This window comes from Balaenoptera ricei, chromosome 2 (assembly GCF_028023285.1).
Source record: "Balaenoptera ricei isolate mBalRic1 chromosome 2, mBalRic1.hap2, whole genome shotgun sequence".
Lineage (NCBI taxonomy): Eukaryota > Metazoa > Chordata > Mammalia > Artiodactyla > Balaenopteridae > Balaenoptera > Balaenoptera ricei.
Genome location: NC_082640.1, coordinates 138,671,853 through 138,685,886, shown reverse-complemented (window position 1 = coordinate 138,685,886; position 14,034 = coordinate 138,671,853). Strand labels below are relative to the sequence as shown.

The 14,034-nt window shown below is 35.8% G+C and overlaps 1 protein-coding gene across 1 annotated transcript in view; it reads left to right on the top strand.

The window, feature by feature from the left end:
* NIN (ninein) overlaps positions 1–12,651 on the top strand; it is a 100,124-nt gene extending 87,473 nt beyond the window's left edge. The window contains 6 exon segments of the mRNA XM_059914202.1: positions 733–912; positions 1,933–2,082; positions 4,570–4,671; positions 8,714–8,914; positions 12,402–12,555; positions 12,558–12,651. Coding sequence (XP_059770185.1) covers positions 733–912; positions 1,933–2,082; positions 4,570–4,671; positions 8,714–8,914; positions 12,402–12,555; positions 12,558–12,595 — 825 coding nt within the window. The 3' untranslated portion in view covers positions 12,596–12,651.
* Positions 12,652–14,034: the final 1,383 nt, after the last annotated feature.

Here is a 14,034-nt window from a genome sequence, read left to right as displayed (position 1 = left end):
TTGGTGATACTTTTTTTTAAACTGTGGTGTTTTTTTTAAAAACATAATAGTTGCTTCCATTTTTAAAAAATTACTTCTGGGCTGAAAATTTTTTCAAAATGAGATTGTACCTTTTTTTTTTTTTTCCCTTTTCATGTTTTGGCTTAAAAGGCAAAACATGAAAAAGAAAAAACCCTAACCCTAACCCTTTTTTTAACCTTTAAAAAAATTTTTTTTAAAGCATTTTTCAGGATCCAAAAAAATCACCGTGGTAGCTTAAAGCATATTCCTGAGTTCAGGCCTCAATTATATGGATGATATGTGCTTTGGATTCTAAAAAAGGATATGATGCATATGTGAAAATGAAAGTAGAGTTTAGCATGTGAAATCTTTCAAGTTAGCAGTGCATTTCAGAGTTCTCTGTGTTCTCTGTTAACCAAAAGAATAGTTATTTGGGTTCAAAGCATAACTTCATAAGAATAAGGTAATTTTTAAGGTCCCCAATCTCTATGCGCTTGGGTCCTATATGGAACTGGGACTTGCCCTACAATCATCTTTGCTATTAGATTTGACGGGACTATTTTGCCAAAGGCCATTTTAAACAGAGAGTTTCCAAACCTTTTTTTTTTAAATCAAAACTCAGGAATATTGTTTTACTTATATCTAGGTATACATGTGCTCACTCTCATTAGAAGATGCTCAAAAAAGAAATCAGCTTGTTTTTAAGGCTTAACTCTACAATTCTCTCTTAAGAACTGGGCCCCAGATATAGGCACCCATCCATCAGGATTCCATAACCAACAGCAAAGGCTGTCCTGGGACAAGTTGGATCACCTGATGAATGAGGAACAACAGCTGCTTTGGCAAGAGAATGAGAGACTCCAAACCGTGGTACAGAACACCAAAGCGGAACTCATACACTCCCGGGAGAAGGTAACTTGAAAAGTTGTACATGGTGGCATATGTTTGTAAATGAATGTTTGATACGACTGCAGTGATTCTAGGGTATGGATTTGAGTATTCTGGTGTGGCAGACTTATTTTAAGAATGTATAATTTATCATTTACTTGCAATATAATTTTATCATGCTATGTTTATATAATATTTTTCATTTTGTATAAGCAGTTCTATATTAAAATCTGTGATTTTATGAATGGAAATTATGTTAACCATATATTCCTCATTCAAATAGGCTAGCCGCCAAGACTGGGAGTACAAAAGTGGCAAAACTAAACTCAATTCTTGTTGGTCTAACTTCTTGTAAGAGAAAAGGTGCCCCTTTTTAAAGACTCAGCATTTCAAGGCTAGAATGGTCTTTAAAGATCATCTTTTTCATCACTAAGCTGATGCTTAAATTCTTTACGTCTGCTAAGTAGTTGACCAACTATGTTTAACCTATGCTTAAATACCTCTTTTGAGGAGGAACTCTCTTAGGAGCACAGATACTCATTTAGAACACCTACCCCGTGCCAGAAACTCTGCTATCACGGAAGTTGCAGTGTTGAACAGACTAAACATGGTCGCTCTCCTCGTGGAACTTAGCTGATGTAAATGCATTGTTTCAGGTGTGAACAGTCCAATACAAAGTCAGTGGGACTGTCACCCCCTTCACTCCTAAAAGTTACGCTCATGTCAGAGCAAAGGTGCCTACAGACTGTGTTTTTTTGGCAGCCACATCACACTCTTGACTCCCAGTTGTTTGGCTGAGCCAGAAGTCCCTTCGTCCTTCTCTGATCCTCAGTGTTGCATCAGACTAAAAATAGATTTACCTAGAAAGGATCTTTTGAAATCCAAAAAAGTAAGCTTCAAGAATTGGCAGACTTGACTGGAAAAAGTTTTCTTAATACAACAAAACCCAAGAACTGAATACAAACTTTCCTTATGTTCGCTTTTTGTTTTTCCTGGCTGGGTGGTTATATTAGCATTTCTTCCTCTTCTACTGGTTCTTGTTAGGTCCGTCAACTGGAATCCAACCTTCTTCCTCCTAAGCTCCAAAAACATCTAAACTCATCAGGTACTGTGAAGCCCACAGAGCAGGAAAAGTTGAGCTTAAAGAGAGAGTGTGAACAGTTTCAAAAGGAACGATCTCCTACTAATAGAAAGGTGAGTTTTTGAGAGTTAATACCAAGTGGCTATGTCCTGACTATGATGTATCCCTAAGTGTATGTTTCTTCCCCTGCATGCTTCCAGGAAATGATTACAATGGCATATTTTGGTTCTTCCTTATATCTATGCTTTTGTAATCTTGTCAAAACAGTATCATAGTTCTTTTTGATTGAGTGATCACTAAAAAGGAGCAATTTAAGTTTTTATAAAGATGGTTAATTATCTTCATTAGTATCGTAAGCTTCTATAAGTTAGTAAAACATATATAGCCTGAATATTAGGAACATCTTAATATGGTCTGTATTAGTTAACTATTGCTGTGTAATAAATTAAAACAGCAAACATTTATTGTCTCAGTTTCTGTGGGTCAGGGACTTGGAAGCAACTTAACTGAGTGGTTTTGGCTTAGGGTCTTTCCTGAGACTGCAGTCCAGATATCAGCTGAGGCTGCATTTATCTGAAGGCTTCACTGGTACTAGAGAATCCGTTCCAGATTTATTCATACAACTGTTAGGAGGAGGCTTCTGTTCTTTGCTGGCTGATTGCCAGAGGCTCAGCTCCTCACCACCTGGGCCTTTTCTCAGGATGTGGCAATGAGTGATACGAGAGAGAGAGGTCCCAAAAGACCACGATGGAAGCTGTAGTATGTTTTATTTGCTAATCCCAGAAATCACACACCATCATTTCTGCTCTATTCTATTGGTCACCCAGACTAATCCTGGTATAGTGGGGAAGGGACAAGGCAAGGGTTTGAATACCAGAAGATAGGGATCACTGGGGACCCTCTTGGAGGCTGGCTACTACGTGGTTAAACCTCTGTAGCATGACTCAGTTTGTTTTCTATTCTTGGTTCCGTGAAGTTAGAGTTCTAGGCCAGTGTTACTGTGGGAGTTCTTGTTGTTACTTGTTTTCCTTTCTTTTTCTAAACTAAACTCAGAGTTTTCACTACAGGCACACCTTGGAGATATTCTGGGTTCAGTTCCAGACCACCACAATAAAGTGAGTCACATGAATTTTTTGGTTCCCCAGTGCCTATACAATTGTTTCCACTATACTGTAGTCTATTAAGTGTGCAATAGCATTATGTCTAAAAAAACAATGTACATATTTTAATTTAAAAATATTTATTGCTAAAAAATGCTAATAACCATCATCTTCAGCAAATAGTAGTAGTAACATTGAAGATCACTAATCACAGATCACCATAACAAATGTAATAATAAAAAAGTTTGAAATATTGTGAGAATTATGAAAATGTGACACAGAGACACAAAGTGAGCAAATGCTATTGGAAAAATGGCACCAATAGACTTGCTCGACACAGGGTTACCACAGAGCTTCAGTTTGTAAAAAACTCCATATCTGAGAAGCGCAGTAAAAGCGAAGTGCAATAAAACAAGGTATGCCTGTATTACCTTCCTCTTCTGAAAATTATGGTTTGTTTAAAAATCTGGAAAGAATGATGAACAGTCATTTCCTTTTGTTATAAATATTTCAAAAAAATTTTTTTAAGTTTGTGAAAGTTATGACCATTGGCAGTAAAGAGACTGGTTGTGCTCTAAAGCTGAAATGTCATTTAAGTTTAGGTACATTCAAGTAAACTTTTCAGAAAGACATTGGGTTTCATCTAGCTGCTCACCAAAGGAAAAGTCTAATGATAGGTTTTAAAATAACAGTGAATTTAAATGTACTTGGAAAGATTACACTTAATTCCATTTAACAATTCTTGCTACCCTCCTCAGTTCTTTTTGATAGAAACAAAAATCAGCACTCTAGAATAGTGTCATATGTTTTCTACTTAGCAGTATTCTGAATCCCAGTGTCCTCTAGCTCATTAGATTCTCATAAGATTCTGTAATAAAGAGAATTCCAAAAAAGGATACTCATAAAATCTTCAAATTTCTTCTTTAAAATTGAGAAAGGAGTTAAATCAGGTTTATGTATTCTCAGTTTTAAACCTTTAAACTTTGCCTTAAGACATGTTTTTCCCTACTGCAGATCCATAGTAGAGGATCACGAAATCAATCTAGTTAAATACCAGCATTTTAAATTATTAAACTATACTAGAAAATATCAGAGTGCATGGCTCATGGTAAAGATAATTTCATGAAAGTTTTCTCTTAGTGATATATACTTATAACTGATTACGCATATATATATTTATATACACACACACACACACATGTGGGTATGGGTGTTTGTACTGGGCTGCAAGAGAAAATGTGCTTCTTACAGTGAGTGGCATTGAAGTTTGAAAGCTACCTGCCTTAGGAATCTGTTCTATGTGAGGAGTGGTGATTAAAACTAGACTACCTAAATATAATCAGTGCACTGAATTATATTGTTTGTTGTTTTCCCTTGATGAATGAACTCAGTTTTCTTCCAAGAGTTGAGATTTGTGACTAGCATAAATTCGTCAAAATAAAGTAGAGCAACTCAACTGTTTTGTTTTTGTTTTTAAGGGAGTTTTTTGTTTTTTAACAGGTTAGTCAGATGAATTCCCTTGAACGAGAATTAGAAACAATTCATTTGGAAAATGAAGGCCTGAAAAAGAAACAAGTAAAACTGGATGAGCAGCTAATGGAGGTAAGTTTTTAAGCAAATGACCTTAGCTATGAAGAATATTTTAATCCATGAAAGAGCCATTTGTTGAGAGAGACTAGCATAGCATTAAATTCCTATTATGAAAACAGTGAAAATCTAAGTACATTGCCAAGCTGGATTCTTTGGTCTGTCTTACCAAGTTTGATAGATATTTTTGCTAATTACACAGCCATAGGAATATATATACTGCTTCACAGAGGAAGGAATAATGTTGACTATCCTAAAATGCAAGGACCTGTACTGTACCTCAACAAATTCAAGTGGCAGGGACTCTGTTCAGTACTGACCAAGAGGCTCAGAGCTCTCTCACCATTGCTGTGGTTTTAACAGTTTCCTGATACCTCCCACAGTGTAGTGTTTTATAGATGTGATTGCTCTGTAACAACCTGTTCAGTTGGGAAATGCATGCAGGGAATTTAAGAGCATTAGCATTTAGAGGTTTAATTTTCAAGTGTTGCTGTTGTTCATTACTATATTTGTAACTCAGCACTGCCTTGGGAGAGGTACATCTGATAAATATAAAAGTGGATTTGTAAAACCTGTCAGCTTGGACATTGAGTTTCCAGTCTAATAGATTGCTTTCTGAATACCAAGTACAATCATAGGATGTAAAACAACTTATGTAAAATCCTCCTTAATAAGTAAAAACTTCATTGAGATACTTTGCTTTGGGTAATGAAAATATTAATTAATCCAACATTGAATGATCTGTAAAATTTATATAAGGTATAGAGGCATGGGTAGAAAATGTCTTTTTGTGCTCTTAAAAAGTACTATGTATACAAATATTTTTAAGCCAGAATTACAGGAAGGAAGAGAGATATGTAAATATTTTCTTTCATGAAGCTGGGATACATGCAAAGGTAAGTTTCAATAGATGCTCGGTTTTTAGATATGAAATATGGGCAAACATAGCACATTGACATTTAAATGACCGCTAAGGTTTCTGTCAATTTTATGTTCTCTGATATATCCACTAATAGGGAGATTAGTGAAACTATAAAGAGTGAAATCCAAACCATTTTTTATTTCTCTGACAGCGTATAATAAACATGTTTAAAACCTTGGGCTGCGGGCTGTGTTTAGATGTAGATACGCTTTTCTGATGAAATAATTATATACTCTAATGAATTAGATATCTGAAGCTAAGCGTGACATGTCTGGTACCTGATTGAAAAGTAACAGGGTATACTTAATCACTGTCAGATTCTCTCCAAATGCTCTGCCAACAGGCCAGTTCTTCTCCCACCGTTCTCTCTGGCCTCAGAAGCCCCCTTCTCTCCCGATCCTACTTTACATGATTAATCATCATAAGCAATTTCCCCTCATTACTTTTCTCCCTGATCTAGTAGTAAATATTTGCTAATGGACGAGGGAAATTGAGTGTTCTTGGCACTGGAGCTGGAAAAAGAAAAAGCATGAATTTTTAACTGGAACACTGAAAAGAACATCTCATACACTATTCTAATTAAAGTTTCATTAGAAATAAGACTGAGCTATGAATTCTGTACAGACATAGAAATTCGATTCTTCAGCAGCTTTATTAAATGTAATTCACACACTACACAATTCATCCATTTAAAGTGCCTAATTCAGTGGTTTGGGTATATTACATTATTTTAAAAATTGTGCTAGGTATATATGTATAGATAGATAGATATAAATGGTTAAAATGACAAATTTTGTTAAGTGGCATTCGATGGCATTAATTACTTTCACAATGTTCTACAACCATCATGACTACTTCCAAAACTTTTTCATCACCCCAAACAGGAACTCTAACCATTCACCAGTAATGCTCCATTCCACCTTCCCACCAGCCCTGTAAATTGGATTTTTATTTATGTTATGATATCTATAGATTAGGCCAAATTTGAGGATGAACAGTGGTTTTCACACCATTTTTTGTGCCCACCTGACCTGAGGGATAGGTGTATGCCTCTCACTCTGGCATGGATTCTCATCGGGTTTGGGGGAGAGGCAGTAAGCAGGCAGGGAGATGTTCCTACATCAGAATCTTTGGGATCAAGGAATTTAGGGAAAGCTTTCTAGGTGATTCAATCTGATGTATGCACCCTCTTGGGGGAAGGGGTTTCTCCTCATCCCTATATGCCAGTTTGAAAGTCACTGATGTAATATAATACATAGCCCTACCCCAGGGTAATTAAAGGTCCCAAATCACTAGACAAGAAAATGGAAGAATCTGCCTCCCACTCCAGGGTTTTTTTCAACTATATGAGGCAGTGTTCTATAAGCAATTCATTTTGATCACTCAAAAGCAGGGTTGTAGACTATTAGCAATTCTTAAAGTCTGTTGGGTACCTCTTAGCCAACAGTTCAGACACTTGAACAACAAAAATGTTTTATAGTTTATATTCTGCATCTCCACATGGCAAGGTATTTAACATCAGGTCCATTCCATAGTGGACTTGGAATCTTCTGAATTATTATGTTGGGATGGGTGGAGGTAAAGGTAGCAAGCTCGTAAACCAACCAAATTGCAATAGATGAGGAAGTGGCTGCAGAATTAGAACTGTGAGACATTTTAATATCTGTAAAATTTATATACAGAGAAATGTAAATGTTGGTTCTCTGTAAGTTCCTACTGACTAGAGCACATGTGGTCAGGTATATAATATACCCAATTTGTACTGTTCTTTCTCTTTATAACTCATATTTTCTTCCTCTTTTTATAACTCCTTAATTCTCTTTTGTTTTTGTTTTATCTGTGGCTAACCTGTACCTAGAACTCTGTGGTTGGAACTAGCAGAGAAGGGTGCAGTTCTCTGCCTGAGATAGTGTGTGAAGGTAGAACATTCTTTCAATGAATTTCATGGCATGGAGACATCTCATTAAACTCCTTGTTCATGTAATCATTTCTACTACTATGACAGTTAATAAATAACTTAAGAGCCAATATTCATTTTCATTTTGCTTTAATTTTGGAATATATCTGTTTACATTTACATCAGGATTTTCCTTAGTATTTAAAGACGTGTGTGAAGAAAATCATCCCACTGATATAAAATCAGGGGATCATAATTCTCCATATTCTTTATTCTTAAAAATAAAGTGGTGGGTTTTCTAAATCTATAACTAGAAATATTTCAAAATGGGTAACACCCCACCTCAGAAATTTAGATTTAAGGAAATGAATAGTAGCTCTGAAGTTTCATGATAACATTTAATTATAGATGTGTCTTAGAGGGCCTTTTCCCCTTCTCACATGCCTGGGGGTGCTTCTACTTGAGTTTAGTACTTGGTCATATTTGTTGCATGTCTTCCATTGAGCTCTGTGTCTGCTGAATGTGTTGACAGATGTGAAGTGGCATGCTTCACTAGCCAAATGCAGTGCCTTTTCCTTTCCCTCGCCCCAACTTTGATTGGCATGAGATACACATACCATTTCCTCATTGTCTTGAATAAATACTTTCATTCCATGTACTTCAATTCCCAGATGTTCTGGGGTATCACCTTATGCCCCAGAATTTCCTGTCTGATAAACTAAGATAGGTTAAAATAATTTGAGATGCAAGATGAGAGTCTTCAAAACAAATTGCTAACTTGGAAAAAATGTAGTCATTGAACATTCGCTCTTAAGAATCTTTATGAATGGTAAGTGGCAAAACTCTAAAGTATAAACTCTTTCTCCCCTTTGCCTATTCCAACCCTGTTTGTTTTTTTTTTAAAGAGGGATAATTAAATGTTCTAGTGTAAGAAGAAAAAAGGAGAATTCAGACATATGTACATCATGTACCTCATGTCTTATAGTCACTTAAGAATGAGGAAGTACAGTTTAAGTCAAACTTTTAAGGCCTGATTATTCATTAAATGTATTATCTCCTAAGCAAAATGATTCTTTATTCTTACTCAGGATAATGTGCTGCTTGTTTTCAAGTTACCAGTGAGTCTGAGAGGCCATTAATGAATTCATAGACTTCATTACTCTCTGCTTGCCACTTTCAAGGGCAACTCTCTGATTGAAGGCACTGCAGCTGACCAGGGCTTTGCCCTTATCCTCTAGATGCAGCACCTGAGGTCCACTGTGATGCTTAGCCCATCCCCTCATGCTTGGGATCTGCAGCTGCTCCAGCAGCAAGCCTGTCCAATGGTTCCCAGGGAGCAATTTCTGCAGCTTCAATACCAGCTGCTACAGCCAGAAAGGATAAACCAGTGCCTGCAGGAGGAACTTGAAAACAGGACTTCTGAAATCAACACACCACAGGTATGAGGATCTTTTTCTAATAGTAAACTCAGATCACCTAATTTAATTTTACCTGCTTATTTGAAAGTTATACCAGTTCACATGTGGGGATGAAGAACCTAAATCTTTTGTCAGACAGTTACACCTTACCTGAATTACAAATCCACAGAACTGCAGTGATGTTTGGGTTTTGGTTTTTGCAGTGCTGCTTTTGAGCTCTCAGCTTCTAAGCTAGGTAATTAAGTGTTCTGGGTCTCCTTTGCACATTTGTAATCGATGATGAAGTCTCAGGATCACTTGAGCATATTGCACAATTGACCTAACATTCTTGTCTAATGCCAAAGATATTACAGAATTCAAGTGCAACTCTAGGATATGTATTACTAACAAAGCATCCTGGGTTTTCTTGTACCAGAGGAGTATAGCCTGCTGAGTTCCATGGAATTCACAAATGGGGACTTTTCGCAACTAATAAAGTAGAATATGTCATCAGTGGCTTTTTTAGTTGACATAGTTCACTTATTTTTTTAATGATCTAGTTTGAAAAACTCTATTTTTAAGAAAATAAAGATCTTCTTCCCCTTCCCTTTGAATTAGCATTATCCCAGCTCACTACCAGACACAATCTTACATTACCTAGGTTTTCAAATAGTTATTTCTCTTTAGTGCTTCACTCATGATTCTCCTCTTTCAGAAGTCTCTTGACTCTTTGGTCTTGCCCATTTATTCATAATTAGGAATAAAATTAAAACTACTCCTTAGTTTGTAGAATTCTAAATTAGTTTGTTCTAGTTTGGATGCTCTTCTTCTGTTTTCAAATACCTTGCTTTTCAGTTGACGTTTGACAAGGAATTTCCCACCTCTCTTTCTGTAATCCCCTCACCGTGGCTTTGCAAAGTCACATTAGCACCATAATTATACATTGGAGCAACTTGGTTTTCTTCTCCTACTAGTATATATCTATGCTTTTGCATGATGTACTTCTGTCATCTATTCTTTCTAACAAAGGCTTAAAATCCATGTTTTTGGAAGCTTCCTACATTCAATTTCCAAATACTAAAATTTAATTCCAGAATTAAAATTGTGATGGTGGGTGTTGGACAAATGCTTCAACTCTTCATTATAGAAATGAATTATAAAACTTGACCTCAGTTTTTAATGGACATTTTAAACCAAATGATTAGACTAAGATCCTACTCATTGCTCTCTCATATACACTATTTTCAAAACATGCTCTTCCCAACCCACCCACCAATGTTTAATCCTTTTACTTCAATTATTTGAGGATTATATAGACAAAATTTGTTAAGACTTTTGCACTTTAAAAAAAAAAAAAAGAATTCCTCCAGATGGCAGGGTGGACTGCTTATTGTTCTCACTAGAATGCCATTGCAGGCTCTCCTGTTTCTGGTAACTAAGCTGACACTAATTTTAAGAATACAGAATGCTATTAGAATCTGCACGTTGTCTGTGTGTGTGGAGTGATGTGATTTCTTCTGCCTTGTGTTGCTTCGCTTGCATATGTAGTATTGATGTTTGCTTTTAAAAATTGTTTGCATTATAAATGTGTGAATTTAGACTCCCCCTAAAAACATAATCTTGACATCAGGGTGAAGTGTACCACTTGCCTTCTTTCTCTAGGCCTTGCTACCGGAGCAGCGAGCAGTGCATGCAGATTCCTACAGAAGGATTGGGCACCTGTGAACACTGGGCTGTTATTGATGGCATTTCTTACCATGGCAGATACTCAAATGCACACACCCACACACACCACACAAACAGAGACATAAGCTGAGAAATGTTTTGGAATCAAGTGCTCTTTTAAGTTTATTATTATTATTATTGTTGTTGTTAAGCCTTTGCAGTATTATATTTCCTATTTATGTAGAAATGACAGATTTTGTGAATCAAATTCACAAATATCAGCTTGTTATACATAATTATTTATACGATTTAAAGAGTGTGGACTTGAGATTCTTGAAAGGATGTATTCTATATATTTTCTCATTCCATATGTTGTAACTATTTTTAACAAAAGGTACTACTTTTATATGTGAAATTTGAAGAAAATCAGGGTTATTTATACTGTTTTATATAAGATGTATAATACTTTTTTGACAGGAAAAAGGAAATTTTTGATGAAATAAAATAAATTTTAAATATATGACTGCTTTTGTTTTCCCTGTTTCCCCACTCTTTTGCCATGCCCCGTGTTCTTTGAATTAATTATCTGGGGTTTTTTTTGGTTTGTTTAGCTTTTTTTTTTCTTTTAAGGCAAGTAGAAATCTGGCATTTTCCATTTATGTTTGAACTTTAAAAAGCCATTATAACTTTTAAAATATAGGATTTTAGATGTTCTTAAGACCCGGTTTCTTGAAATTTCTGCATTAGTCTTTTGCCTACTACAATTTTTCTCTTCAAATTAGTCTCATGGCGTAGTTGTTTCTTTTATGCTTGAATAAATGCTATTATTTAATATCCAAACAAATGTTGGCTTTCAACTCACATTTGGTCATTCTTTTTGTGCTTTTTGAAGGACACCTTTTGGGGAATATTTTTAAGGACAGGTTATGCCATCAGCCACTAATACCTGAGTCTTGCTTAAACATTTGAAGAACCTTTTAAAATCTGAAATTCTTTATGTGAAAATTTTGGTGGACTGGGAAGAAAGGGCCATCAGTTGCACTCTAAATCTTGTTCCAGGTCCCTCTGCGCTCCAAAACCCACACACTCCTTAATCCATCACTGTTGTATGAGGAGAGAAGGCTTCTCCTTCTCTCCTCATACAACAGTGATGGATTAAGGAGTTGTGTGGGTTTTGAAAAAGCAGTCCTTTTTCTGCCCTATTGTTTTGTCTAGGAGTTTTTTATGGGGAGATTTTCAATTTTAAATCTGTTCTAATGATAAACCCATCCTCCAATTCAGATATGTGCTTCACATTGACAAGTCAAATTAGGAAACCAGTAACCAGAATAACTAGCAGGAAGAGGCTATTAGAAACACTAACAAACACCCTCACAGTAATCAGCCATTTCAAAGGAAAAACAGACACATATTGCAAGCTAATTGGAAATGTTAGGTGATCCTGAATAAACTCAGTTTTTGATTATTTTGTTGTTGAAAGGCCCACAGTATTGCAAAGACCCAAATCACAGATGAAAGGTTGAGAACCATCTTTTAATTTACTTTGGATACCTATTTTACTATAATAAGTACACACAGATCTTAAATTATGGGTTTTAAGAATTTTGCTTTATCTCAGGGGAAGATGGTAACACAGGTAAGATTCTTTTTTTGTCTTTCATTCTTTCTCTAATAGGGTTACTTTTCTAACATGTGCAACCCATGCAGTGTTCAGAGCTCCCATTTCATCAGAAATCCACCCTTCCTGTTCAAAGGCAAACATTTGCTGTCCTTTCTCTAGGCATTTTATGGGGAAAATTAACTATTAGTGCTTTTGTGTGGCATGATTTTCAAATGATAATACAATTTTTTTTCTTTCCTTCAGGGAAACCAGGAACACCTGGTAACTGTCATGGAGGAGCGAATGATGGAAGTTGAACAAAAATTGAAACTGGTGAAAAGCCTTCTTCAGGAGAAAGTGAATCAGCTCAAAGAACAAGTGAGCCTCCCAGGTCATCTCTACCCACCCACCTCACATTCAACTTTAACTGCAGTTTTACATTCCTCTATTGCTATTAACTTGTTAACTTTTGTTGTCTAATAAAAGCAAATTCTATTATAAATGTTTAGAAGAATTTAGGAGTCACTCTTTCCCATACCACTTCAAAAATATGAATTCTGTATTCTACATTGTTTTTTTCCAAAGTTCTTTTGAGTCATATGTTTGTCTACAATTTAAAAAATGTATATTTGCTAGCAGTGACTCTCATGGACCTAAAGCATTTCTAATGAGGTTCAATTCAAATTGAATTTTTATAGATGTTTTTTTTCCCCAGAGAGGAAATATTCCTATTTAAATAAAAAGAAATTTTATATTGGTAAAAAATTGGGGGATAATAAGTGTAACTTTAGCTTTCCTGTTTGCAACAGCTATGACAGCTTCAAAAACAACCTTATGGCTATAACCAGACCCCAAAAGGTTGTGTTTTGAATTAGAATCTGGACTCTTGAATCCAGGACCACTAAGTAGCCTGATCCTTTTTTCCTGCTGGTGGCAGGTGTGGCCTCAGTGCTTAGAAATTATTTGTGCATCCACTGAAGAGACATACAAGAAGGACTACTTTCTAGGAAAGTTTTATAACTTCTCTGGAATCTGAGATTGAGACAAACTGTGGCGGGAGTGGGAAGGTGGAAATTGCCCAACCTGGTTTTTCAGATATATAAAATCCAAGAAGAATAATTCCAAGGGAAAGTCTTAATGCAGAGGTAGACAGGAACTTTCCTTAGCCCTATATCTTAATACACAGAATGGAGAGAAAGAGAAAGTCCTGTATTTACATTTATTGATTCAATCCTTTAATCATTTATTCAACACATAGTTACTACATGCCAGGTTCTGTTCTAAGCACTAGAAATAGAGCAATGAACAAAACAAAATCCTGCCTATATGGAGTGTAGTTCACTTACTACAGCTACTAGTGTAGGTCACAGTACTAAGCATTTGGCCAGATAGCAGTTTCAAAAATAAAGAAAATGGGTAACATGGGGTGTGGTCATCTACAAACACTGGCATTAACCGTTCATCCTGTCCTGGGAGAAGAAAAAGAAATGAGAGATAGGGAAGAGCAGACAGTAGAGGGTCTTAGTGCTAAGCCACAGAGTTTGAATTTCATTCTATAGTAGATAAGAGTCATCAAGGTGTTTTTTAATGGCAGGAAAGGAGGAAAGGTTGTATAAAAACAGTTCGATAGAAAGTATGTTAGTATTATGTTAAACTTGCCAGTCACTTAGGTTCTGGGCTTCAGTGTGATAGTCTTTATCATTGCCCTTTGAAATGCTATTATTTAAATTAATTAGCCACTCCTTAGTTTTCTTTATTCCCTTAAACCTTGATACTTGTAGATGCCCTGCCTGAAACTGGGTGTAAAATGAGGAGTTAAAGGTATAATGAGGGAAAGGAGATTATAAGATATTAACTAACAGGAGCAATAATAAAATTATCCTAAGGCTGCTGACAA